The 26,447-nt window shown below is 38.7% G+C and overlaps 1 protein-coding gene across 12 annotated transcripts in view; it reads left to right on the top strand.

Annotated features, from left to right (window-relative positions):
• Svil (Supervillin) overlaps window positions 1–26,447 on the top strand; it is a 162,216-nt gene that overhangs the window by 90,736 nt on the left and 45,033 nt on the right. For 8 of the 12 annotated variants that reach the window (XM_068286519.1, XM_068286523.1, XM_068286522.1 and 5 more), the window contains 8 exons: window positions 395–2,165; window positions 7,036–7,490; window positions 10,900–11,325; window positions 11,592–12,094; window positions 12,167–12,266; window positions 12,761–14,513; window positions 20,584–21,362; window positions 24,282–24,380. In XM_068286519.1, coding sequence (XP_068142620.1) covers window positions 395–2,165; window positions 7,036–7,490; window positions 10,900–11,325; window positions 11,592–12,094; window positions 12,167–12,266; window positions 12,761–14,513; window positions 20,584–21,362; window positions 24,282–24,380 — 5,886 coding nt within the window. Of the gene's footprint in view, window positions 1–394; window positions 2,166–7,035; window positions 7,491–10,899; window positions 11,326–11,591; window positions 12,095–12,166; window positions 12,267–12,760; window positions 14,514–16,530; window positions 16,692–20,583; window positions 21,363–24,281; window positions 24,385–26,447 lie in introns of those variants that run through there. The other 4 variants (XM_068286528.1, XM_068286520.1, XM_068286529.1 and 1 more) reach the window with 4 other exon arrangements.

The raw sequence follows: 26,447 nt of genomic DNA on the forward strand, positions 1-26,447 counted from the left end.
CCACGTAGAATGTGAAGGATGAGGGAATGCAATATATATTAATACAAGTTGCACCTGAGCAATTTAATTGCTGCCAAGATTTTCGCTCAGAGCTATACATATATATATATAATATGTATATACATACATACATATATAAAGGAGGAAGAAAAACTGAGAGGAATAGCGAGAAAATGAGTCGAGGAAGGAGGAAGTCTAATCCCCTAGAGGATGCAGCGGCGGCGATGGGAAGCGCTTTTAAATGCATTAAGCAACATGTCAGCTAACAGAGAAAGAGAGTAAGGGAGAGAGATTAAAAAGGGGGGGAAGGACCAGATTATATTACTTACTTTTAATTTAAACAAGATTTAACCGTTATTTCTTTCTTTTTTTCTCCCTCTTTTATGCATTTCAGAAACCATTGCGGCCTCAAGTGACTTATCCTTAGAATCTGCCACTGCCAAAACTACTAGCTGCCAGCAGGTTGAACCGCCGCAACACATTTCTGACGATTCAAATTCTCAGCGTATATCATCTTCATCAGCAGCAACAACATCTTCGTCGTATCGTGGCCAACATCCTCATTTTTATCACCATACAACGCCAGCCTATTATACAGATCTACAATTGCGCATACACACACCGAATGTGACCGATGCTGGGGTCCTGAATGAGAATTATCAAAGTGTCTATCGAACGCCTAGCACACAGTTGACAGAGAAACGTACATTTCCCAAAACGACAACAGCCACCGTGGCGCCGCCACCCATTGGCAACAGCAACCACCAGCAGCAGCAACCATCATTTTTTCGTGGCGACACTGCGTCCATAGACAGTACAAGGCGTCGACGTCGTCACGGCAGCGAGGAGGGACGTTGCTACAAATTCTCTCAGGGATCTGTGAGCCCTATAAAAAAAGGTGAACAACAACAATTGCTAGATGAAAATTCACATATAATTACGAATTCAAATCAAAATCAATCACCACAACCACCCAGTAGTAATTCCCCCGTAGTAAAGCAGGCTAGTCATCATCAAACAGTAGCAACTCCAACAGCAGCGGCAGCGGCATCAACAACATTATCAAACACTAGCGGACGACATAGTCGTCATAATCAACAACGGTTCTATAATCGCTCTAAGCGGGCGGTGCGTGTGCGCAGTGAATCGCGTCCCATTAGCGCCTTGTATGATATAATATGCAAAGAGAAGGGCCTAGAAGCCAGCAGCAGCAGCAACAGCAGCAACAACAACAGCAGCCACAGCGACAGCAACGACGGGGAGGTGGAGAAGCAGCAGCAACAGCAACAATCGAGCAAAGTGGCCATAGCAAACGACACACTGGCGACCTTTTGGCCTTTGCATCACCGTTATCATACGCCCCCAATGAGTGGCAATAGCTTGGGCGGCAGCAGCAGCAGTAGCAGCAGCAGCAACCATAAACAGCAACAGCCACCACCAACATCATTATCTAGTCAACAAATTGGCTTAGATCCCTCAACGAGCAATGATTCCCTATTGGCTTTGCATTCTAGTCACAAAGTTACCAATCTAAAGGCCGCTTCATTGCCGCCACAAAATGATATATCATCATCTAGTGCCGCCAATCAAAAGCGTTTGATGGCCTTGCATCATCAGCAACATCATCAACAACAACATCATAATCATCAACAACATCGTTCAACAAAGAGCCAGGAGCCGTCGATCGAAGTCGCTGCACCATCAAATGGCCAGGCGAATTATGATCAACCATTTTGCATGGATCGCCTATTTGTAACGCCACCCAGCATAGCCATGTCGCAAGTGAGGCGACATCTCTCCAAACACGCCCAAAAAGATCGTCAAGATGCTGCTAAAAATAAGGCTGATGAGATTCCGCCGCCCCCACATAGTGATGATGGTAGAAATGCTGATCAACATAATTTTGAACATTTCGATCAGGGAGTTGTTTTTGACACTTTGGCACGTTGGCAACAAGAGTTGAGCTCGTCCAGCGAGAAGCCATCTAAAGAAGAACAGCTATCTGCTAATGGACATAGTCATCACTTAAATCACCATGAAACTGAACTAGATATTGAACCAGAACATCATTCATCATTGCCTATAGTAGAACCTCAATTGTATCATCAAAATCATCCGACTCATCAGAATCATCATCAGCAACATCAGGCCACCAATGCGCGCAGGTAAGTTCAATTACCTTATCCACCACACCTTATCCACCGCACCACCCATGGCACCACTCTCCCATCCACTTGAGTGAACTATCCCTAACATTCGTATCAATGTCTTTCGCTCTTTTAGTCGCAAATTACGCGCATAATTAGTTTTGTTTTTCTACCGTGTTGCTGCTGTCACGTGTGGCAAGAGCAACCCAAACCCAACCACCCAACACGAAATCCACTTAACTCTCCCTATTTCTGTTTTGGTTTTGGTATTGGTATCGGTTCTAGCCAACCAACCAATCATTTACCCAAACCACCCACTTACCCTCTACCCCATTCATTCATTATTATTCAACCCTAGCTAATTACCTTTAAGTGCATGTTTGTGTGTGTGCGTGTGTTGATGTAAGTGTGCGTGTGACTTGGCACTTTTATTGGAAATACTTTAGGTCATTTGCCAAACTCTGATTGCCACTAATGGGCAATATGTTTCGATTAAGGCACTTTTTCCTCTGTGCGCTGCTCTGTGTGGGGCAACTAAAAAGGGAAATCGAATGATCAAATTGAATTACTTGCACTTTACCATAAACTGATTTGCCAAATATAGAAAATATAGCAAATAAATCATGGCTTTTTTCGACACATTTCTCTCTGTCTCTCTCTCTATTTACTAAAAGAAACTATTATAGATACTATGCCAACAAAGTGATTTTTTACCAAATACGTCTTCTCATTGACTATACAGTTCTAGTTTTTCTTTTCTAGTAGTTCTTTTATATTCAAATATCCTAAAATCAGGATGAAGTTCCTTCCAGAGAAATTATTGGGGTTCTTATGGAACCATCATAAGAATGCTGAGAAACAACAGTTAAGGTACCCTTCTCCTCATAGTCTTTTGTTTTGCAAAACTGAGTTTCAAACTCAGTTCTTACCTCTAGCATTGCCTCCTTGAATATTGATCCATTGGTTGATTTATTATTACTTTTTCCAATCAAGGAGGTTATCAAGAATCTTAAATCCCTCCCCAACAATCCTCAACTCTCCCTAACACTACACTACATTTTATTTTTCTGTGCAAGGAAATGTACTTTGATTTTTGCATTCAGTATTTATCAAAAGATTATCTCTATATCGAGATGGCCATCCTTATTCATTGGTTTAATCTATGCAAATGGAACATTTTTTTTCCGACCAATTGGTGGTGGTGAGGAAGGGGTATTCCCCCACAACACACCACATCTTTCTTGCTCTCTCCTTCGTTTCAATTCTCCCTTGTGCCTACTTGGCCTCTAATCCTTACCAACAAAACGGGGCAAACAAATTGCATTTATTGTTTGTTGTCTACCTCTTTCATGTAAGCTGAATGCTATCTTCACCCATATTGTGTTTTTGGGTGTTGTATGTTTCATGTTTTTGTTGCTGGCGGTGCGTGTTATACAATCGGCAACGAATCGGCTTCAACTCAGCTCTGTCTTTTACTCTTTAAGCCGGTCGTTCGAATCAACAAAGCCCCCTCCAGCAAAGGAGGAGTAACAGAACAATATCGAGAGAAAGAAAACGGGGTGGCCGGAGGGGTAGGGTGACGTAGATGGGGGGAGAAAAAAAAAAAAAAAAAGAAAGAGCGAGAGGGGTCTTGTTAACAAATGAAATCCATGTATTGTTTAATATTGTGCTGTTACGTTGTGGTTGGTTTCTTCTTTCATTGTTTGGGGTTTTCCAAAAGCTGCGAGTGCAAATCGCACAACGAATTGTGTTCCATCAATTATAATGTGATATATCAACGAAAAACGGCCAGACCCCGACCTCGAACCCGGCCCCTCGGACACACGACCCTTACCCCCCTTGCGACCCGTGACCCGTCACCCTGTTTGTGTATGTGTGTGTGTGTGTGTGTGTAGAAAGCACCTGTTTTACACCCAAAAAAAAAACTGACAATATGAAAAGCAAACGACAAGTTTTCCCAATAGGCTAACTTTCTGGTTGGCTTTCGCTACAAAAATGCATCATAAAAGCGACACAACAAAAATACAAAATAAAAAAAAAGCAGAAGAAAAGACAAAAAGTAACAGAGACCAGACACAAGAAAAAGAAGCACACAACAAAATTTTCCAAAATGCATTTCAACGCATAGAATTTCTTCTACTCGACCACAAAAAAAAAAAAAATTAAATAAATTTGAATGCCTCCTCAATTAAGATTGGAATTTATTGGAGTTGCAACGCAGTGTCACCACCGACGGCGGTTCCTCACCTGCTGTGTTTAACGACCAGTTAGACTAGCCATTTAGTGTGTGTGTGTGTGTGTGTAAACACATAGACGAGAGTCTCATCCATCGAGAGCTAACCACCCTGGCCCAGATCGCCTGTTTTTAGTTTTTTTTGGTCCTGATTTTCGCTTTCTTTAATTTCGGCAGCTGCTTCATCTCATGGCGGAAAACTGGTTAAAAAACCGAAGACACATTGTACGCATAACACTTTTCCTTTTCAAACAACAAGTTGGAAAGTTCTCGTGACATCCATACATGGCAGCCATATGCAAGAGCCTATATTCCGTTTCCGCTTTATGGATATTTCCAAGCCCAATAGTACACAATATTAACGATTAAAGTCAATGGAGATAAGTCAAAAAGTGAATTCCCTATAATCTACTGCCATCTCCTAGAAATACTCGGGTGGGTAGGACATATAGTTAGGTAGGCAGTTTGTCCTTGAAAGGAAAAACCATTGCTTGATGGATTTCAAGGTTATGGCATATGGTTTTGAGTATACAAAGTACAAAGAAAGTTTGTTTTACATAATTTTTATCGATAACTAATTGATTAAGAAATTGTTTAAACAAAAAGGAAGTTCAAAACAATAAATCTCAGGCAAATAGTATCGATTATAATGAGTGTTTTAAATGTCGAAATCAAACCAAAAGTCGCGACTAAGGACATTTTCATTCTATTTGTTGATCACGCTACAAATATGTATATTCTGTATTATTCTATTATATAGTTTATCACTATATTATTTATTATTTTATTATAAAAATATTCAGTTTTGCTTGTGATTAATATATTCAAAATCTAGTTAGATTCCGATTCCTGATAGAGATAAAACAAATTGAGTCGAAACTTAGTCTTATACAAGAATTCTCATTTGAAAGCATAATTTTCAAAAGTTTTCTGTACTCTTCCTTACATTCGAAAATATAGATTATCTATTTAAATTGAATACCTTTTAGGGATACTTTGAATACCATAAATACTATTTATACTAAATAAATTATTCAAAATCTTTTGAAAATGGCTTTCATTTTAATCCGAAAATCATTCAAGTTAAATAAAATTTTCAAGTTTTGTATTAGAAACTGAACCATAATAACCGGAAAGTATGTCCAGGCTTAGCTTAAAAGAGATTTAGAATTAATGTGTAATTTTGTTGCAAAAGCTGAGAAAAATAATATTTACATCCACAATTTGTTTGAATGCAAAATACTTTTAAATATTTTTTAAAATATTAGTTAGAAATTTAGCAAAGCCTTTTGAATTTCGATTAACTTTATTTTGCTTTTACCATAATTGACTTATCTTTGTGTTTGTGTGCGTTTGTGTGGGATGATCAGTAAACATAAATATAATCCCTCAACCTAGATCATGATCGCCTCACTCCTTCGTACTACTGATCTGCAATGTCCTACCTCTATGTACAATGGCATTGAAAAGATTTAGTATCTTTGTAGCAAAAAAAAAAAGGTGACATTGATGCGTCGCGACATTTAAATGCAACAGCATCAGTCTCAGTCATAGTCATAGTGAATTCTGTCTCTTGTCTGTCTGTTTGTTGTCTGATGTCTACCTGCTGCTGCTGGACCAGAGACTGTCTGTCTGTCTGTGTGTCTCCTTCGCTTGATTGAATGCCAGGCGACAACATGCGGCAAACTGCGTCAGACAGACAGACACACAGTGCAAACCAAGAAGGAAGCCAGCTCGAGACTTGTATGTGTGTCTATTTTAATGGATATCATTTACACAAAGATTGCAGAGATACATTTTGTTGTTGTTTTTGTTTTTGCTGTTACTTTTGGTGGGTACCTGCGACACTGCTGCGCATGCGTGCCAAACGGAACCAAGCAGCAACAATAACAATAACAAAAAAAAAAAAGATACAAACTTGTTAGGAAAACAGATACATATGGATAGATGAATAGATGGATGTACATATGTATGTGTCTATATGTACTATATGTGTATTTAAGTAGTAAAAGAACAGCAACACACAATTTGTATAGAGAGCTCTCTGTTGTGTCTGTCCGTCTACCTGGGCCCACATACTTGCTTACTTACTTACTGACTTACCTACATCTGTGCGAATTTTTGAGTGATTTTTAGTTTTAGTTGAGTGACTTTGGCGCGTAGCGGCAAAAACCCAAAACACAGCCAACAGCCAAAAACTCTTGTTGCTGGAGTAAAGTTGTTTCTGCTGCTGCTGCTGCTGCCTGGCCCGGCCTGCCTGCTTGTTGTGTCTCTCTGATGTTGGGTTACCACTCTGTATTTCAGTCTGCCCCTCGGCAGTTGTTGAGCGTGTTTACTGGCGTCTAGTCTTGTGTGCCGCAGTTAGCGGAACGTATACAAAATATTTCGTTTTTATTTTATTTTTTTTTTCTGTTATGCGGACATATATCTCTCTCTCTATATATACATATATCTATCTAACTCTATACATTTATCGAGTTGCCGCAAAGTAGTAGCAGAGTGTGTGGTGTATGTGAGTGGCGTTATGTATGTGCTTAACGGTTAATATTTGTGTGCTTTTGTTTTGCAAAAAAATAATAAAATGAATGAATAAATAAATAGAAATGAAAAAAAAAAAACTAAAGCACATTCTTCTCGCGCCCTTTTCTCATGCAGATTCATAACGCGTTCAACACGTTCAGCGAGTCGTCAAAGTGCTGGCCACTCACCGCCGCCACCATTGGGAGCAACATCCACAGCCGGTGCCAATTACTACCATTGCAGCGACTCCTCAGATAGTTCACCATCACCCACAAGAAGACGTAACCAGCAGCAACAGGGATCAATTGATCAACAATCCTCGGCCAATGGAAATAGTTCGGCTTATGAAACGGCAGCCACCTCTGTGATGACACACGGTCCAGCAACAACAGCAGCACCAGCAACATCTATTCCAGTTCCTTCCCAACAGCAACAGTCAGCAGCATCGATTCCTCCTGTTCCCGCTGCTGCTGCTACTACTACTACTACTACTACGACTAACACAGCTGAAGTTGTTCCTAACACGGTTCATCCATTGGATAAATTGGTTGCTTTACGTCCTCATCCTTCTCCAGCTCCAGCATCTTCGGGTGAGTAGTAATCGCACAGAAATACAAATTTTTGTTTTTGTTTGTTTGTTTGTTTGTTCGTTTGTGTGTTGTCCATCCAACTACTCTCTTTCCTTTTATTTGTTTTCTATTCTTGTACTTTCCTCCTTCATCTGACCTTTTCAATGACTTAAACTTTCTTTGGTCTATCATGTTAACCTCTAGCTTTTCTGATCATACTTTAGCACTGATTTTCAGGACTTGGAATCTAGTTCCCTTAGCACAGCATAGGCCAAACTGTTTTTGGGGCTCTGAAATCCTCATGAATCACCATTTAAAATGTTTAGTTTTAATTTAGGCACCCCTAATGATATTAATTAAAGCATTTACCTTTGAAACCTTTAAATGCTCTTTAGGGAATCATTTTACCTGAACATCGATGTACCATTGTCCCCATACACACACACACACACACACACACACACATACACTTGTTTGCCTAATTCTACCAGGGACTCTAAATATCAATGATTGTCAAACTGCAGATGTGACTCACAAACCATAAAGCCTAGTCGGATCATTTAACGATGCTGTCTTCATAAGCTACTCTCAAGCTACTTGCCAAGGTTTGGTCATTAAACCTTTAACTTTTTCCAACTTTCTCAGGCCTTTTTTTGTTTTTGTTTTTTTAGACCAATTAGTTTTCAACAATAATCTAAAGTCTAAATGAAAATTTAAAATGTTTCTGCAGTTTCTTTTGCTTGCGTCGCTCTTAAAAGCAATTTAAACTAAATTAGATTTCAGTTGTTGTTGCTGCTGTTGCCAATCAAGCGAAAATGTTTGCTAGACACAAATGTTAATTTATCTTTCCAAAAAAAAAAAAAAAAGCAGCTACAACAACTACCACAGACCTTGCAAACTCTAAAATCAATTTGCAAACTTTACTCAAGCTTCGCTTCTCAGAAAGAAGTCTAATAACAAAAAAAATCATAATAATTATAGAAAAAAAAAATAATAATAAGAAATAAATAAACAAAATTTGCACAATTTGAAAACCGAAATAAGCGATTCACTAGAAAAAAACAAAAACAAAACAAATAAAATAAAACCCTTCATAAGCAAATTTAACCCAACCCAAATCAAAAGAAATCTTAACGCAACAAATTAGGCAAATGAAAAAGATGTCATAAAATTTGCTAATAGTTGGACAAACTTTAAATCCAACAGCAACAAAAAAGAAAAGAAAAAAATCAATACAAGTTTTTTTATTATTATTATTATCAATGGGCCAGAAGAGTTTCGTTTCATAAATATTTTTGACAGGCCCAAGACAAACCCAAAAGCTCAAGTCCAGCTATCTCTTCTTCTCATAACGGTGGATCTTGAGAAAGTCGTCCCCATCTCCATTCCGCCCGAAATGTATCGATGGAAACGACAACGAACGTTGGGGCCAAATAAAAAAAGCAAAACACTTCAAAGATCGTTTGCATAGATCTGCATAGTTTGCCTCATTCATAGGGTTATGGGAACCCCTTAATATACGTATGTGTATATATTTATATATATTTTTTATCATAAACATATATTGATAGATATATGTATGCATTTATGTCACATGCTCAATCAAAATCATTTAAATTTGCCACACGCACCCAGAGCTTTTACATCTCTTGCAATCGCTTGATGCTGACGATGATTGATCAGCGGCGATCTCTTCTATCGAATGCCCCCAATGCCTCCTGTGTCTGTGTGGTATTATTGTTTGTGCACACTTCATTTGAAATTTCTATTTTATACAATATTTTTTCTTTTCCTTCATGGCAATTGTTTCTCCTCTTCATCCAACTGTTCATTCACGAACAGCACATTCATTCAGTATTGATTTCAATATTTACCAATTTGGCAATTTTTTTTCTTTTTTTTATTTATAAAGCGGAATTAATTTGATTTTCATACGGATTTCAAAGTGTAAAGAGAAGTGGTGGGTCAATAGGGCTGAAGAGGGGGGAATTTGCTGCCGTTCAGTGATCTCTGACAGATGACTATAAACCTTCATCTAAGGGGGGGCAGACAACAAGAAGGCAATGAACGCCGCTTAAAAGAAAAAGATGATTCGCTAAAAGCATATCTACATCAAAATATCTCTATGTATGGTGGTTTCTGGTGGTTCTGCTGCGGGGATTATGTAATCATTTCATTGCCTAAGAGAGTAAAGATCAAAAGATATACAGATACAGAAAAAAGTTTAAACAAATTCCATGTCAAAGAAGGTTGACCCAAGAGGGTTAAAAGAAATTACGATTATAACCTTTACTTGAGCTACCTTTTATATGAATACATATTTTTGAGTATCCTTAATAGGATGGGATAATTTAGATATTCCTTATAATATTGTTAGAGTAATAAGATACCATTAAATAATTCATTTTCATAGCTCCATGTTTTAAAAAAACAAGGATATTTTAATACTAATGCAAGTGATCTTATATCATCCCTGGAATAGATAACTTTTTCTATACCATTGCTAACAAGTTTTAAGGTTCTTCAAATCAAAAACTGATTTATTGTATAGCTTTTCCTAGATTATTAAAGCGTTTGTTTCTCTGATCTATGGCAATATTCCTTATGAGTCTCCTTAGCACTCTTGTGGTCCTAAAACGCACTTATACAAATCATTTTCCGTACCTTATTGAACAAAAAGCACAAGTTTCGAAAACATTAAAGGAAATTTTAGAGAGTTTCTAAATTCAATGTCAATTGAGTAAACCATTTTTCCCAATTAACCCATCAAGGAGGCATTTTTGAAGGCCATCGAAAGACAGATTTATATTTATAGCTGTGCTTAAGGCATGAACAATTTTTTCTATCACATATTGTATATATGTAGATAGTTGTGGGGTGTACATATGACCTTTTTTGTTCGCTCATTTGACATATGCGACCTTTTATAAGTACGGGGGGATCTGCCAGAGAAAGACCATCGATTAAACATGTCAGACCAAAGGCAGGCTTATACGCGGGCTTTTTTTTTTTTTGCTTTATTCGACGGAAACTCGGAAACTATTTGCTTTTCTTTGTTATTTTCTTTGTTGGGTTTGGCTGCTGTCGCTTATTTTTTTTTGTTGGTTTTTTGTTTTGCGGTCGGGCGCAATTTCCTTAACTTTTGCTTAATGTCATCAGCAATCAATCCTCATCTTAGGCCAAATATACAATATTTTTGCTTTATGCAATCGACACACACACACAAACACATACACATACTCATACACACAACCACAACTCTCATTTGCTTATAAATATACTAAGTCAACAACAACAAACCACAAATAAACAAGCCAAAAAACAAAATCAGCAGCAATGAGAGCTGCAAAAGGAAAAGCTATCAACAACGTCTTCTTTTCCTCCTCCTCCTGCATTTCCTACTCCAACTGACATACGAATTGCTCTTCAGCCGGCGGCGCACCTAACAAATGCAGCATTAATTGCACTTACAACAACAACAGCAGCAGCAATAGCACCAACAACAATAACTACAACAACAGCAGCAGCTATAATAACAACGCCACGCCCATGCCGCCCTTAACTAATGCCAACAAAGCGCCGATAATTGTGCTGAAAGCAGCATCAGCAGCAACAGCTCAGCCAACAGCGGCAACAACATCGTCTGCAGCAGCAGCATTAGCAACATCAATAACACCAGCAACATCTTCACCTTCAAAGCGTCGCAAGAATCCTTTGTCACCTTTGCGTCTGGGGGGTCCAAGTCCTTTATTAGGAGGAAGTGGTGGTGGCTCATCCTCATCGGCGGCAACATCGCCTCAAACATCGCCAGCAGTGCGCACAACCAAGGCCAGTCGTTTGAGGGCAGCAGCGCTTGGTGAGTGTGTGTGTGCGTGTGCGTCTCTCTTTAAAGAGAAGATCATGCTACACCTCCCCAACCACACCTCTCCATAACCCATACCATTAGTCTTAATCACATCACCCATTGGTAAAAGGATTAGCTACAAAAAGTTTCTCTTACTCTCCTTCCTACTTACACTTTCTTCTAATGTATCTATATGTGATTGCTTAACACCTGAAAATGACATTAACTAACAATTGCCCCCTCTCTCGGTCTCTATTTCTCTTTTTTTTCGTTCACAGACAAGAAAAAAGAGGAAGTGCGCGAACTACGTCAACGTTATAGTTCACCCAGTTCGCCACGTACCATTGCTGTTGCTGCTGTTACTGCATCTAATCGTCGCCTTAGTAGCTCCGAACTATCCCCCAAATTAAATCAAAGCGGTTTCAATTCAGAGCCAATTTCATCAGTTGCAACCGTACGTCATCAGTCTCGGGCCTGTTCCCAGCCCACGGATACTCCACCTACACAACGACGTCAGAATTTGGTAGCTGTGGGCTCTGGCATAACGATGAAACAAAATCTCAGTGAATTGCATTTTACTGGAGCAGCAGGAGGCGGATCAGCAGCAACAAATACATCACCAAAACCGTTAGCTGAATGCACTCTGCGCATGCGTCCACGTAGTTCCACCATGTGCAATGACAAAACTTTGCCTGGTAGTGACGATGGTAGCATAAGCAGTAAACCAAGTGATAATTTAACCAACATACAATTGAGTCCCGTCGAAAGGAATAAACGAACAGTAAGTAGATATTAGTATATACAAATTATTTGATTGATCTTGAACTCATTTGATTTATTTCTTCTTTTATAGCCGGAGGCCTCACCACGTCGTTTAGGTGATCGCGATAAATCATCGAAACGTAAATCAAATTTAAATCGTTCTTTAACTGAGGAAGCCACCAAGGATGGCGGTAAGTGGAACGAGTATATCAGAAGCAGCCGCAGCAGCAGCAGCAGTAACAACAACAGCAATAATAATAATAATAATGGATGGGAGGTGGTTGTGGATTTGAAGGCTAAATTTGGTCGCTTTCAAGCTTCAGTGCCTCGAAAAAAGAGATGAAACCAGGTCATCAACCAAAGACGATGTGCCTTTGTATTCAGTCGATCTTGAGGCATCGAGAAGATGATGTCGTTGTCATCGATACACATTCATCTAAAGCATTTTCAACTCCTTGACAACAATGAGCATCAGCATCATAATTATCAGCGTGGCTTTCATGTCATAGAAACCTGTGTGAATTATGTTAAAATCCTCCAAACCTGCACCTCGTCCCACCACACCTCCTGTTCCTCTTGTTTATACCAAACTTTATGCTTGCCGCCGCCGCCGCTTGTTTGTCTGTTTCCTTCTGAATAATGAGTTATGCTAATTACTAAATCATTTCTTATATATTTCTCTTAGATGATTTGTCAAATGCAACGAATGCTGCAGCAAACCGACGACGTCGTCGCCGTGAATTGGGCCAGGCGCGACCTTTGTTGCCTGCTGATGATGACGTCCTACGTGATTTACTTCAATCGCCCATTAAGAGCTCTTGCAGTGAATCAACAACAACAACAACAACGAATACCTCCCGTTCAGAATCCCAGCGAGCTGTATCACAACTAGCTGCCACGATGCGTCATCCAGAAGTGCCAGTGCGCACCATGACAGCGGTTTTGCCCTGTCCCAGGTCATTACATGCTGGCGCATTGCGCGGACAAAAATTAAAAGAACGTACTAAAACGGAACTGGCTGAGATTAAGAAGATTGCCGAAATGGCAGCAGCAACAACAGCAGCAGCAATACAAGAGAAATCACCCAAGTCACCCATACTGAGGCGCAAGAGCACTGATGATCAACAGATGATAGCAGCTCCTTTGGGTCACTTGCAGACCTCACCACCGGCACCTAATCAAATTGTATCTATACTTAAGAAAAAGGAGCATGCCTTTGGCGAATGCAATTCGAGCAATTCAAGCAATGCCTCTCCGGTGACATTCTCATCCAGTGTCATGGATCCACCGCTGGCAACTGGGCGCAATAAACGTCAGGGTATACTTAAGAAGCGATCCAGTTTGGATGAATCGCGTTACTATTCCCGTTCCCATTCACCCGATGAGCGTAGCATTTTAATTAAATCCGCACGTCGCAACTCTCTCGAAGAATCAGGCACTGGTCTACAAACTGCAGCTGGCCAGGGCCATGGACACGGACACGGACATGGGCATGGGCATGGTCACAGTCATGGTCATGGTCATGGCATACTTAAACAAAGTAGTTACGATAGCAGTAAAAGTGATGGTTGTCCATCGGCCACAGAATGCCAGCCTCATAGTATACTAAAGAAAAAGGATTCACTATCCACACCATCGGATGGTGGATGCCACAAACATGTATCTATTTCTCAGGCAGTAATTTTAGCTGCCGCCGAATTGGCTGCCCACGATGGTTGCTTGACCACTGGCGGTGGGGGCGGAGGCGGCGAAGATATCGATGAACACGAGATACGTCCTATACTCAAGCAGGAGAGCACATCCAGTGAGGAGGCAGTGCGTCCACCGAAACCCATTTTGAAAAAGAAATCATTTGGCGAAGCGGATGAACATGAAATACGTCCCATACTAAAGAGTTCACGCAAAAGTAGCCGTGAGGAATTCGATTTGAATCTAACTCTGGGTCAAAATCAGGATAATGGTGATATTCAGCGACCCATTCTGAAAACCGAATCGCCCTCCAAGCGACGTTCATTGGGTTCAAATTTACATGAACTGGAACTGGAGCCGACATCGTCATCGTCCTCGTCATCGATGCTAAAGCGACGTACACGTTCCCTGGAGCGACATGATGGCGGTTCACCAGTAATGGATTTAGCTGCCGCACTCGATGCCATTGCCACATCGCAGACCCCAGTGGATTTTGTGACTACACCGGCCAGCATGTCAGTGGCTGAACGCGTTAAGCATATGGAAATGCTATCGACAACAACAACTACAACACCAACATCACGCTCTGTTGGCGGCATCAATAGCATTTGGGATACACCGTCAAGCCGAACTCCGAATGCCAATGAAGCAGGTGTCGGCCCCAGGCTGCTAAAGCCCAGTGTATTGCGTAGAGATTTGCAAAGGGAGAGATACAAGACCCAACCAGTGACCAGTGATGAGAAGAGCTTGTAAGTATCTTACAAAATTTTCCTTTATATATATCATGGGTGAATCATAAGAGAAAATTTAATGTCTGACCCAACGCCCAGCCATTGCCTGTCAAACTGTCACGCTTGACAGCGAGAATAGCTGAGTGCTAGAGTGAGAGAGGCGCGGCAAGAGCTATATTTAGTTTGAAATGCGCTTGGATTTTTTCCCTGGCGGCTGGCTTCTATAAATATTTGTTTTGCAACAACTCTCCATTTACCATATATGCGTGGTGTGGCAGTAGCTTTTGGCTGGAGTCCAGTTCAGTTCAGGGTCATCATCATATTATCATCATTAGTCGCAGTTCGTTGACTCAAAAACTTTCCTCTCCTGTCTTGCATGTGACAAAATATTGTGTGCAAAATTATGTCTGTTTCTGATTCTGATTTCAAAAAAATTACAGAAATCCCTCATGGGTGACCTCAATTGATTGGCTAACTCAGTCACTTTTTATTATTTGTTTATTTGTATTTACCTAAGTATGTATATATGGTTGTTGCATGTTTCACTTTTTTTCTATTTTATTTTTTTATTACCATTATTTGTTGTTTGGCATTTAAGCCGATTATTGCTTACCTAATTACCTCACTGACTGACTATTGAGGCCAGCCAACCAGCTATAGGCAGGCAGGCCATACCACAACAAGAACAAGTGTCAGGCAGAAATAAAAGGTTAGCAATTGGTTTGAATTGAGGGATTTCGTTGGTTGATAGCTTTGACGCTTTGATAGTTGAAGGCTGATAGAACAAGATGGAGCCAGAGGTGGGGGAACCCTTTGAGTCTTTCAATTAGCTTGGCATTGACCCCGCTTTAAACCTTTCTCCGATAAGGTTGATTAAAATGTTTCTTGTTTACCAAAGGATAATGGCCAAGATGCCTTATGGAGAGTTATGTCCAACAGAATTTCGGTATTACTACCAAGAACTGAACAAAACAGGCAAAGCATTATGCAGAGTCAAGATACGATATAAAAAATACGTCCACATCTATATTTTAAAAATCTTTTCTTTATATGTGCTCCTAAGTTGGGTCTTAATGATAACATAGAACTTTAACCCTTTGTGCTAACTGTCTGACTATTAAGAGAGATGTAGTCACAAAATTTCGCATAGTTTTCCCCAGCGGTTGGTCTGTTGGCCTCCTCCGCCTTTAGAGACCTTTGTCTTTTCTCTCAATTTGTTTCGTAAATCGAACCCAATTTTGTTGTGTCATAAAGATCTTATCACTTATTTGTGTGTGCTCCATCAACATAGTTGGTTTTGGTTTTTCAATTGTCGCCTCTTTTGATAATTTTCTTGCGAATTTGCTTGCCCCCTCCTGCTTTTTGCCCTCTGGTGCTCCTCCATGTCGCCCATGCCAATGTCATAGTCGTAAACCTACTTAGTTTTCCCTCTCACTCACTTGCTTTTAAGTGAGGGGTAGTGAAAGAGGTAGGAGGGGACTTTCATTTTAGCACTAGACTAGATACATAGAGCGACCTCCGCTCTACTCCTCGTTGCTCGCCAACCCTCTGCTTCCCTTTGTTCTACGAAATGTTGTGACTTCTTTTAACTGTGTTTTTATGTCAGCATTTTTATGTGTTTTTTTGACTAGTTGGTTCTTTTCGGTACTTTGTGTGTGTGTGTGTGTGTGTGTGTATGTTTGTGTGTGCCGCCGACACTCCCTAACCGAAATTCTATAGAACATTCAGAGTATTATAGCCAAGTTCTTTTTGACCCTTCTCTACCTTCCTCTCTTTTTCTCTGTGTCTCTTTGTTTGTGTTGTTGTGCTCACCTGCCTCCAATATGTTTTTTTGCTATTGTTCTTCACACATTTGCATTTGCAGCGATTGAGAATATGTGTAACTGTGGGGTGGAATTCGGACGGGGGGGGAGGAGGAGGTGGTGCTTGTTTGCTGCCCCAAGCCGCTTTTGTTGTGTAGCATGAATGTTTTGTAATTTATGGCATGTTGATGTGTTGCATTCAGTTAGCTGCAGCACTTGAACGCGAAACCACTGGAAATTTCCCTATTTGGTCTCAATCATCGCGAAGGGTTTTTCGTTTTACCAAGGGTTGTTCCAATATATCCACAGATATATATATATATCCATCTTTCTATATGTTGTGGCTTCAACGTCGACAGAGTGAAAAAATGTTTGAAGCGTATATCAGAAAACGGTAAAAATTCTTCCAATTATAACAACAAAAAAAAAACCATAAAAATTCATCCAGTCGATAATCAGTCACATAAGAGAGTGACCCAGAGGGAAAGAGAGTGAAAGGAAGAGAAAGAAAAAGAGAGATATAGATAAGCGTCGCGTCGCTCTGGGCTGATATTATAAATCGATAAAGTAATACTTATGTCTAAAATTTGAAGTAATCATTGTGATAAGATATACAATAACTACCTACCGATGTGAGAAAGAAAGCGAGGGAGAAAGCAAGAGAGAGAGACAAAAAGAGTTAAATCCATGACTAACTTGAATAAGGATAGAACTTTGGCATGCCAATTATAGAACCAATTGAAAAAAAGTACATTACTCAATAAGAGGATTTATAATACAATCACTTATTCAATCCCATAAGTTTCCATGAGTGTGTATGTGAAGTGCTTACTAGAATGTATTTAAAATCACTACACAAAGAGCAGAGGTTGGTTTACACCTCGTCCCCACAATCACAAAGAATGCGAACATTTTCTTATCACAAATCTTGAAGGTAGTTATGTATGTCCAATTCTTTGCCCCAATCGTATATAATCAAAAACGAAATCGCTTGATTAATAACTATCTGAAAACACCTATCAGACGGTTTATTTTCAAAGTATTGCATTACCCCATCGTAATGTTAAAGCTACTTAGGGGGCAAAATCATTGTATGACATAACCGTAACCCATAAAACATGGTCAAACAATGTTAATATGTAATGGCTATTTCCAATGACGAATTCCGCCCACAAAGATGTTTCATCTTTTATATATAATCAAACTAGAAATAATGGCAATATTATACAAAACTGTAAATCGTTACTCGATACCAGATTTTCCTATGACTCTAAACCCTGACTTTCTTTTGGTTCTATAACCAACATCAAGTTAGTGCTTTATAAGTGTGATTAATTTGGAAATATCTATAATTCTGCAGACATACACAACTAACTAAACTAATGATTATACAATTTGGGTACCCATTTTTGTTATCAATTCGTTTGGAAATAGATCGTAGTTATGTTTTCTCCTACCCGAATAACCGTAACGAATACAATGAATGAATTTTGTGTAATCTGTATAGTCAAAATGCATTTATGATCAATACTTTGACATAATTAAAGATTTCAGTTAAGTTAGCTGTATTACCGAAACCCCACCCAGTGTAACCGATACGTTTTTGCCACAATATGTGCCCAAAAGTCTTTATTACTTTAGGCAGAATGTTTCGATTGAATCTGAAAATAGATCATATCCTGCCCTATATATGTACATATGTATCCAATACACACCCACACAACATCAACACACACTCTCTCACACATACTCCAGGGCTACTTCATAAAAATAGCTTAATATAATATTCCATATGAAATAAATGAGCAGCAACTGCAACTGGTCAAAGAAAAGCAATTTCTCACCTCTCTTTTAGCCGGGGAAAAAGAGCAAAAGCAGCAGCAGAAGCAGCAACAACAACAAGGCGAAAAGAAAATCTCATTAAAGAAAATCTCAAACAGACGAAGAAGAAGACATTTCGAAATACGCTCACACACGCATACACATGTATGCATATAGAGAAGGAAAATAACATACCAAAATAAATATAACAACAAAAAAAAAAAACCGAAAAGAAAACAAAAACTGAAAATAATTTAAATTTGCCGACTGCGCCGAAGTCTCAGTCGCTGTTCAGTTGCTGCCTCAGTCGGGGCAGGCAGCGCTGTTAACATTGCCGCTGCTTCTGCCGCTGGCGCTGCCCGCGCTGCTTGATCGTCTGTTTTGTACAATTTTTTATATATATTTTTTTTTTTGCGCTCAGTCGCTCGCGATCGCTTTTTCAATTTTCACGTACCGCAGCCGTAGCAGCAGCAACGTCAAGGGAAAAACTACATTTCCTCGGATTTTTTTACGGGTTTTCTTCCTGTGTCTGTGTGTGTGTGTTTTTTTTTTTAGTGTTTTGTGACTGAAAATCAAATAAAATTATAGTAAATGTGTATTGTTGTTGTGCGTGTTGTGTGGGTGGGGTAAACCAAAATCGAAATTACTCTAAATAACTGATAAAAAAATAACGTTAGGTATCACTGCTGTTGTCCCTCTGTTGCGTTTGCCTTTGTCTTATCAGTTCGAACACAAAACGCGCCATTGAACCACGTTTTCGAGCAACGTCTTTTGCCTGTCGATTGCCGCCGCCGCCGCCTGTCAGTTAGCCCAACTAGTCAGCCAGTTGTTGGTTAGTGCCGGTTCACAATTTTAAAAGGTTCTTACAACACCTTCTACATATATTTCTTTCTCTCTCTATGTGTGTGTTTGTGTGTGAGAGGGAGTGCAAAAAGTGTACTTGAAAAATTGGAAAGAAATATATTCAAAAGATTTTCAAATCGAAATGAAAATATTTCGTAATGAGCTAAAAATACTTGCGAAAAAAAAGACAAAACAACCTCATGGAAATGTGCAAAAGAAATGGAATATACATATACAATACATATAAACATCTGCATATGTACATACATATATATGAATATATGTATATATGTATGTATACATAGATTTGTCAGTTGTGCGAAAATTGTGCAAAATTAGCAAACATTAGCAACAATTTTGTTAAATTTCATTACTTCTTTTATCTCTTCTACCTCACTTCCACCTACTTCTTCATTACCAATTTATTTGTTCTGGTTGTTGTCTCTGCTATTCTCTTTTCGTTGGTTCTCAACCCAACTAAATGGGCTAACAAAAAGTTGTAAATCTTTAAGCCATAAATACACATACTTATAGCCATATACATTTCTTTTTTTGGGATGGATGTTTGCCTGTAAATCAGCGGGTGCTCTATAGATTAAGAGGCATATAAGGTATATTAGGTAGATCTGTTCTTAATTCAGATTTTGAATTGGAATAATTTCAAAATAAATTCATTCATTTAATTTTTCTTCGTGCGTCAAGAACTAGTTTAAAGAAATAAACTTAAATCTAAAACTATTGACTTTGTGAAGAAACCTTTAAACTTGAATTAAAGGTGAGGTATTTTTTTTAGATTTCTTTCCTTTTTTTACAATTTTGACGTCTTGTCTCTCTCTTTCACAGCCTTAGATTCTTTTGCAGTTTGAGAGTCACTTTGAAAATCCAATTAGCTTTGCTTGTTATTCTTTTTTTATATTGTATATTTTTAGTTATTTTTGCTTCTCCCGATAAACAAAAAAGCAAATATTGGAAAAGAAGAATTGCTGCACTAGAAAAAGAAAATGAATAAGTTGTTATTGTTGTTGTTGTTGTTATTGCTGCAGTTGCTATTTGTTCAGGAAATGAGCCAAGCAAACTAATTGAAAAAGAATCATTTGAGTGTGTTGGGAAATTTTTATAGTCTCTTCGGTTTGCTGTTGGTTAGGAGAGGGCAAGTAGAGAAGGGGAAGGTTTTTTTTTTTTTTTTTTTTTGTTTGTTTCGTTTTTTTTTTGTTTTTTGTTTTTTGGTTGATTTCAATTACCTTTCACTCGGAAACAAATTTTTGGTGGTAGCGGATTCTAGAAACTTTTACCCGGTGCCCGAGCCCCGAAAGGGATTTGTGAATTGAAAATTGCCGCCAGCTTTGAAATTTCACCACAGAGAAACAACAACAACAAAGAGTGTAATTAACTTGGCCAAAATTGCCTATAATTATGACCAAATGCTAACTGCTCATTGTGTGTGTGTGTGTGTGTGTGTGTGTGGTGTCTGTGGTGTCTGTATAAGATGATAGAGAGACAAAAAGAAATTCACACTATTTTATTGCTGGTTGTTGTTGTTGTGGGTTATGTATAGTTTGTTAATGCCCTAACTCATTTGTTTGTTTATTTAAATCTCCCTCTCTTTGTTTATATTACTACAGCTTTAAAGGCAACTCCACACCCTTTGACATCTCGGCCTCATCGGCCTTTAAGCCCACCAAGCCGCTGGACATACGCCTAATATCAACGTCAGCCGCTCAACAGCCGTTAATTTCGCCGATCACTGGACAACCGCTAAGTCACGTGCCAGCCCCCTTGCTGCTCTCCTCGTCAGCACATTCAGCAGGAGCTGCAGCTGGAGCTGCTGGATCTGGTGTTGCTGCAACATCGTTTCGTTTGGCTCGTAGCTCTACACAGCCATTGCAATCACCACGTGTCGTTCATTTGGCCTCACAGGGCCAGGGTCAGACTGGTGCTGGTGCTGGAGCTGGAGCTGGTGGTAATAAACCCTCTGCCCAATCAACGTTGTTGCGACAACATTCAATCAACGATAGCTTCAGTTTGAGTGAACAGCTCACTCTCTCTTTGGGCAACGATAGTGAGAATATCTTCGAGATGTCTGGCTTAGATGATGATTCGGCCATACAATCGCTTGGCGATGAAGCTGCTCAGGCAAGAGCTGCAGCAGCAACATCAGCAGCAGCCTCAGCAGCATCGACAGCAACAACTACAACGACTACTTTAACCAATCAATCATCAACACCAACGACCACCAGTGGCCTAACACGTAGCAATAGTGTTCGAGCCCGTGCCAATATGTTCCAGCAGTTGCAACAACAGGAACAAACTCGCAATCGCCGCGACTCCCATGGTGGAGGTGGAGGCAGTGGAGAACCTCAGCAACAGCAACAACAGCGGTCAACCATTGCCAACCGTCAAGGTAAGTAGAACCCGAAAAAAAAATTAGCATCAAACCATAAAACTAACAGACAAAAATACCGCTAGCAAAAAAGAACAAAAAAAAAAGGGAATGCAGATTCTAAACACCAAGTTTTTGGCCAACTTTGTTTCCATTCTGTAGCGGTAACGAGGCGTAACTGCGTCGAGATCAAAAAAACACGAGAGAGGGCACAAAGGTTGAGAACAAAACAAATGCGGGAGACTAGGAAGTGGAATAATTTAGCTCCTCTACTCTTTGTTTATTTTGCTTCAAAGTACATATGTATCTACTACTAGAATTTTAGCACTAGCTTAGAATGAAATTAATCAAAGATACTAAATTACAGTTAGCGTCGTCCACAAACAAGCTTAACTTAAAGACTTATTGTGCAATAGTTTTGTTCATCTCACTTAAATTTCATATCATATATAGAAACAGATCCCTTTATAAGAACTAGCGTCAATTTAATGACTTAACAGAAAGTTATTATCACTAACCATAGAATACATAGATGCGTCAAACTCAAGTTTTTTTTGATTACAAATGCTAGCCTGAGTCTGGAACCCCAGAGAACTTCGGCAAAAGCCGAACAGCGTAGAACCCCAGAGAGCGGTCGCAGCGAGAGCGAAAACGTTCGCTCGCAGCACTGTCGCTACACATCTGCCACAGATCGCAGAACGATGAACACATGTCTGTGTCGCTGTGTTCTCGTTTTGCATATGTATGCGTACACTCGTCGGTACATGCTCAGGCTTCGTAGTGTGTGTGTGTGACGTGAAGTTGTACAACATCGCATTTCAATAGTTCCCTCAACCAAAATTTTTGATTTTCGACAAATAAGCGACAATGCGAATAGGTAATGCCTCTGTGAAAAGAATATCAAGAAGTATTGGCATCAGATTCGTATGTGTCACGGTGGCTGTGCCGATAGAGTGCTCGCTTGGCGATCCGAATATCACTGGTTCGAATCCCAACTCCGATTATCGTTAATGAAGGTTTTTTTGTTTATTTTTATTTTTTTTATTTATTTCTATTTTTTTTTTTCTTTTTGTTTATATTTTTTAATTTATTCTTATATGAATAAAAAACGCTAGCCTGTATAATAAAAAGCCTATATAATTAAAAAAAATAGATAGAAAAAACCTTCATTAACGATAATCGGAGTTGGGATTCGAACCAGTGATATTCGGATCGCCAAGCGAGCACTCTATCGGCACAGCCACCGTGACACATACGAATCTGATGCCAATACTTCTTGATATTCTTTTCACAGAGGCATTACCTATTCGCATTGTCGCTTATTTGTCGAAAATCAAAAATTTTGGTTGAGGGAACTATTGAAATGCGATGTTGTACAACTTCACGTCACACACACACACTACGAAGCCTGAGCATGTACCGACGAGTGTACGCATACATATGCAAAACGAGAACACAGCGACACAGACATGTGTTCATCGTTCTGCGATCTGTGGCAGACTGAATTATTTTCGATGTGTAGCGACAGTGCTGCGAGCGAACGTTTTTCGCTCTCGCTGCGACCGCTCTCTGGGGTTCTACGCTGTTCGGCTTTTGCCGAAGTTCTCTGGGGTTCCAGACTCAGGCTAGCATTTGTAATCAAAAAAACTTGAGTTTGACGCATCTATGTATTCTATGGTTAGTGTTATTATCGTGTCATTACCATTAAAGACATCCTAAAGTTGTTTGTCATTCTGTTTGTATCAGAAAAACCAAGCGGATCAATGCTAAACATATTCTTTACCTTAACTTTTCGAGTTTCCCGGGCAACTTTTTAATGAAACATGATTCTATTTGATTTTAAGAAGTTTTAAGCTTTGATTTGCTTTCAAATCTAGTCTCTGAAGTACTCAAAACTGAACGAAAATGAGCTGTAGAAAAAAATATTACGTATCCGCCATGTTGGTCCAGAAGGATGAATATTTTGATCAAAACTTCAGGAAGAACTGTGAACAGACATTTTGCAAGAGAATTTAAACTTGGACAAGGCCAAAGATAACACAACATTGATAGCTACAATTATAAAGATTAAGAGGCTTTCGAGGCTATATAAATGTAGGTTATCCGAGTTTATATACCTAAAATTGGCAGAATCGAACTTTGATCGTGTATGTGCCCTGTGATTGATTTATTATTTTTTGTTTCTCATTGCATTAGTGCGGGACAAGCCTTTCCTATACGTATTGTTGCCAATTCAATGTCAAACTTACTTTTCTCTCCGATCTGGTCAGTGGTTGTGGGCCTTAAATATGAATTAGCCAGATTTTTGCTAGCTTTTTGTATTGTTTTCTGTTTTTGTTGTCATTGAGGCTAGTCGCTGCCGCTGCCGCTGCCGCTGCCGGCACATGGTTGTTGCCCAAGTTAATAAGCTGTAAAATGTATGTCACTTGCCTCACACACGCACACACACACACTTAGGCACACTCATTCACTCAGGCAATCAGGCACTAATTAAGGTTTGTGTGTTGCTTGGGTAACATTTTGGGTAAAGGTGGAGGACCGTCGATGGCGACTGCTATGTGTGTGTGTGAAGGGGCGGGCGGATACATAAATGTATGGGTCACTTAAGATTAGGGCCTCTAGTTTGTTGTGAGAGTTATCAAACGGCGTGTGCGCTATCACTAATACATATGTATATTCGTGTCAAAATCTGGCCAAGCGTTGAGAGTTATGTCAAAAATGTATCGAAAAATCGCTGTCAAATTATGACATAAGATGACATAGCACTTTCAGTTTTTGCTAAACCAACCATCAAACTGCACCTCACAGACCGAGGAATAAAGTTTTAGATAATGCTAAACATTAGCCAAGAACTTCTGTTCAAAGATGGTAGCGTCACTTCCACTGCCTTGTACTTTTCACCCTCTTGCAAAAACTTATCAATATTTCATTTCATTGCAGCACTACGTCAATCGACGCCGCCGCCAGCGAGTAATACGCAAGGATCACCAACGCATGATGAGACCAGCACGCCAAATACAACACACGATGCGGAATTTGGTAAGTTCTTAAGAAAATCTATTTCAAAATGTTTTGGAAAAAGAGTGAGAGAAAGAGAGAGAACCCATTAAACAATCGATTAATAATCGAAAAACCAAATTAGAAGAATTTCTATCATCATTCTTCAATGGATGTTCGAAGGGCCTCCACGGCTGGAAAAAGAACAGATTTAGCTATCTAAGATACATATCTAAGTTTTGTAGACAGATTCTTGATTTTTGTTTTCCTTGCACATTTGAGCAGATTTATTACTTAGAGGACGTTAATGCAAGTGGAGCACCAGGACAAAGTCCGATAGATGCCCACCTTTTACCCGACCGTTCGACCGTATATCGCAGGAATCGTGGGGATAAATCTTATACAAAGCTAGTTATGAACTAAATAGAAAAGGTTAGATGTTAGTTAAAGTAATAGAAGTCTCTGAGAAGTTCACAAAATATAGTTCCAAAGGTTAAAAGTTCTATCATCAGGGCTTTAAGACACCAAAAAGCCAAGTCAAGACTAAAACTGGTTACAACTGGAAAATTAATTAGTTTGGGCTTTGTTTTTAGTTTTCAAATTTTTCATATATCTCAGAGTAAACTTTTTGGATCTGTACAAATATATCAAAAAGTCTTACAATAAAACCTATTGATCCTATTGATTGATTGTTGTTAATAAAGACGCGTATGTTCGTCTCTCTCTCTTTCTCTCTCTCTCTCTCTCTCTCTCTCTCTCGCTCTATCTCTCTTTATATATCATTCTCTTGTTGAAAACTTAATTTTCATTTGTTAATCTCTTAATTTAATTAATTTTGTTTGCGCGCCTGAGAAAAATGCACGAAACACATTTTTTGGAATGCCAACTGAAAATTCCATATTTGTTGTTAAAATGTGTTGTTGTTACTTTTATTGAATGTTGTTGTTGTTATTGCTGCTTTACTGTGTCTATATGTTAAATTATATGCATTATTTTTTACATTTTTTTTTTTTTTTTTTGTTTCTTTCTCTTCATCATTAACTAATAATTTGCATTGAACAAATCAAAAATGAATGCCACGTTCAATTAAACAAACAAAAAAAAAAAAACAAAACAAAAACCTAAAGAAATTGCAGCCGCACGCAAAATTGCGCAATGCCAAAGCGAGAAATTGGCAAAAAAAAAAAAAAAAAAAAAAGAAAAAAAAAAAAACGAAAAACTTTTAATAATTTATTCAATAAATTTGCTGCATGCATGCAATATTTATTTCCATCTTTTTTTATTGCTTCTGGCCAATTTTCTTGAATTGTTTTCTAACACACACAAAAAAATAACAAGAAAAAGCTTAAAATAAAAAACAAAACAAAAAATATATTGGCTGCCGTTGTTGTTGTTGTTGATGTTGTTGTTGCCGCATGAGAAAACTAATAACAATTATTATTTACAAGTGGTTTTTTTTTTCCATATTTCTTTAAGTTTACATTAGTGTGTTTTACTTTATGTAATTTAAGACGTGATTTATATTTCCATTTTGGCCATTAATTAATTTCTTAAGGCTTTTCCCCCAATTCCTTCCTTTTGTGTTTTGTGTGTTTTTGGCATTCGTTACACACTGACATAGAAAAGACATATGTATTTATATATCAGAAGGTTTGGTCTCTTTTTATTATGATTCGAGGTTTGCTAAAAACGCAAAATATATTTGGGCGTGAGAATGTCATAAATAATAGCGATAAGATGGCTTTACTTTATGATCTTGATTGTGTTAAGAGGGTGTGTGTGTGTGTGTGTGTGTGAGTACTATATGGACAATTAGCATAGAAAAGAGAGAACACAAAGAAAGTTCAAACTGGAGAAGTCAATTGCCCCGATACTAGGGCAATCCTTTCTTAAAACTGAAATAGGGAAAAAAATCTATCTGAATGATTCAAAAGTATGTACATTTTTTTGTTTTAACTCAATTTATATGCCAAAAATTATGAACAACAAAAGGTTGGATATAAATCAAAAAGAATATCAAAAACAACCAAAAAGATTTATAATTCAGACTTTGTTTACTTACCCAGCATTAAAATAGAAATCAAATGTAATTAGAAATCAAAATTAATT

This window comes from Drosophila tropicalis, unplaced genomic scaffold (genome assembly GCF_018151085.1).
Source record: "Drosophila tropicalis isolate 14030-0801.00 unplaced genomic scaffold, ASM1815108v1 contig_443, whole genome shotgun sequence".
Classification (NCBI taxonomy): Eukaryota; Metazoa; Arthropoda; class Insecta; order Diptera; family Drosophilidae; genus Drosophila; species Drosophila tropicalis.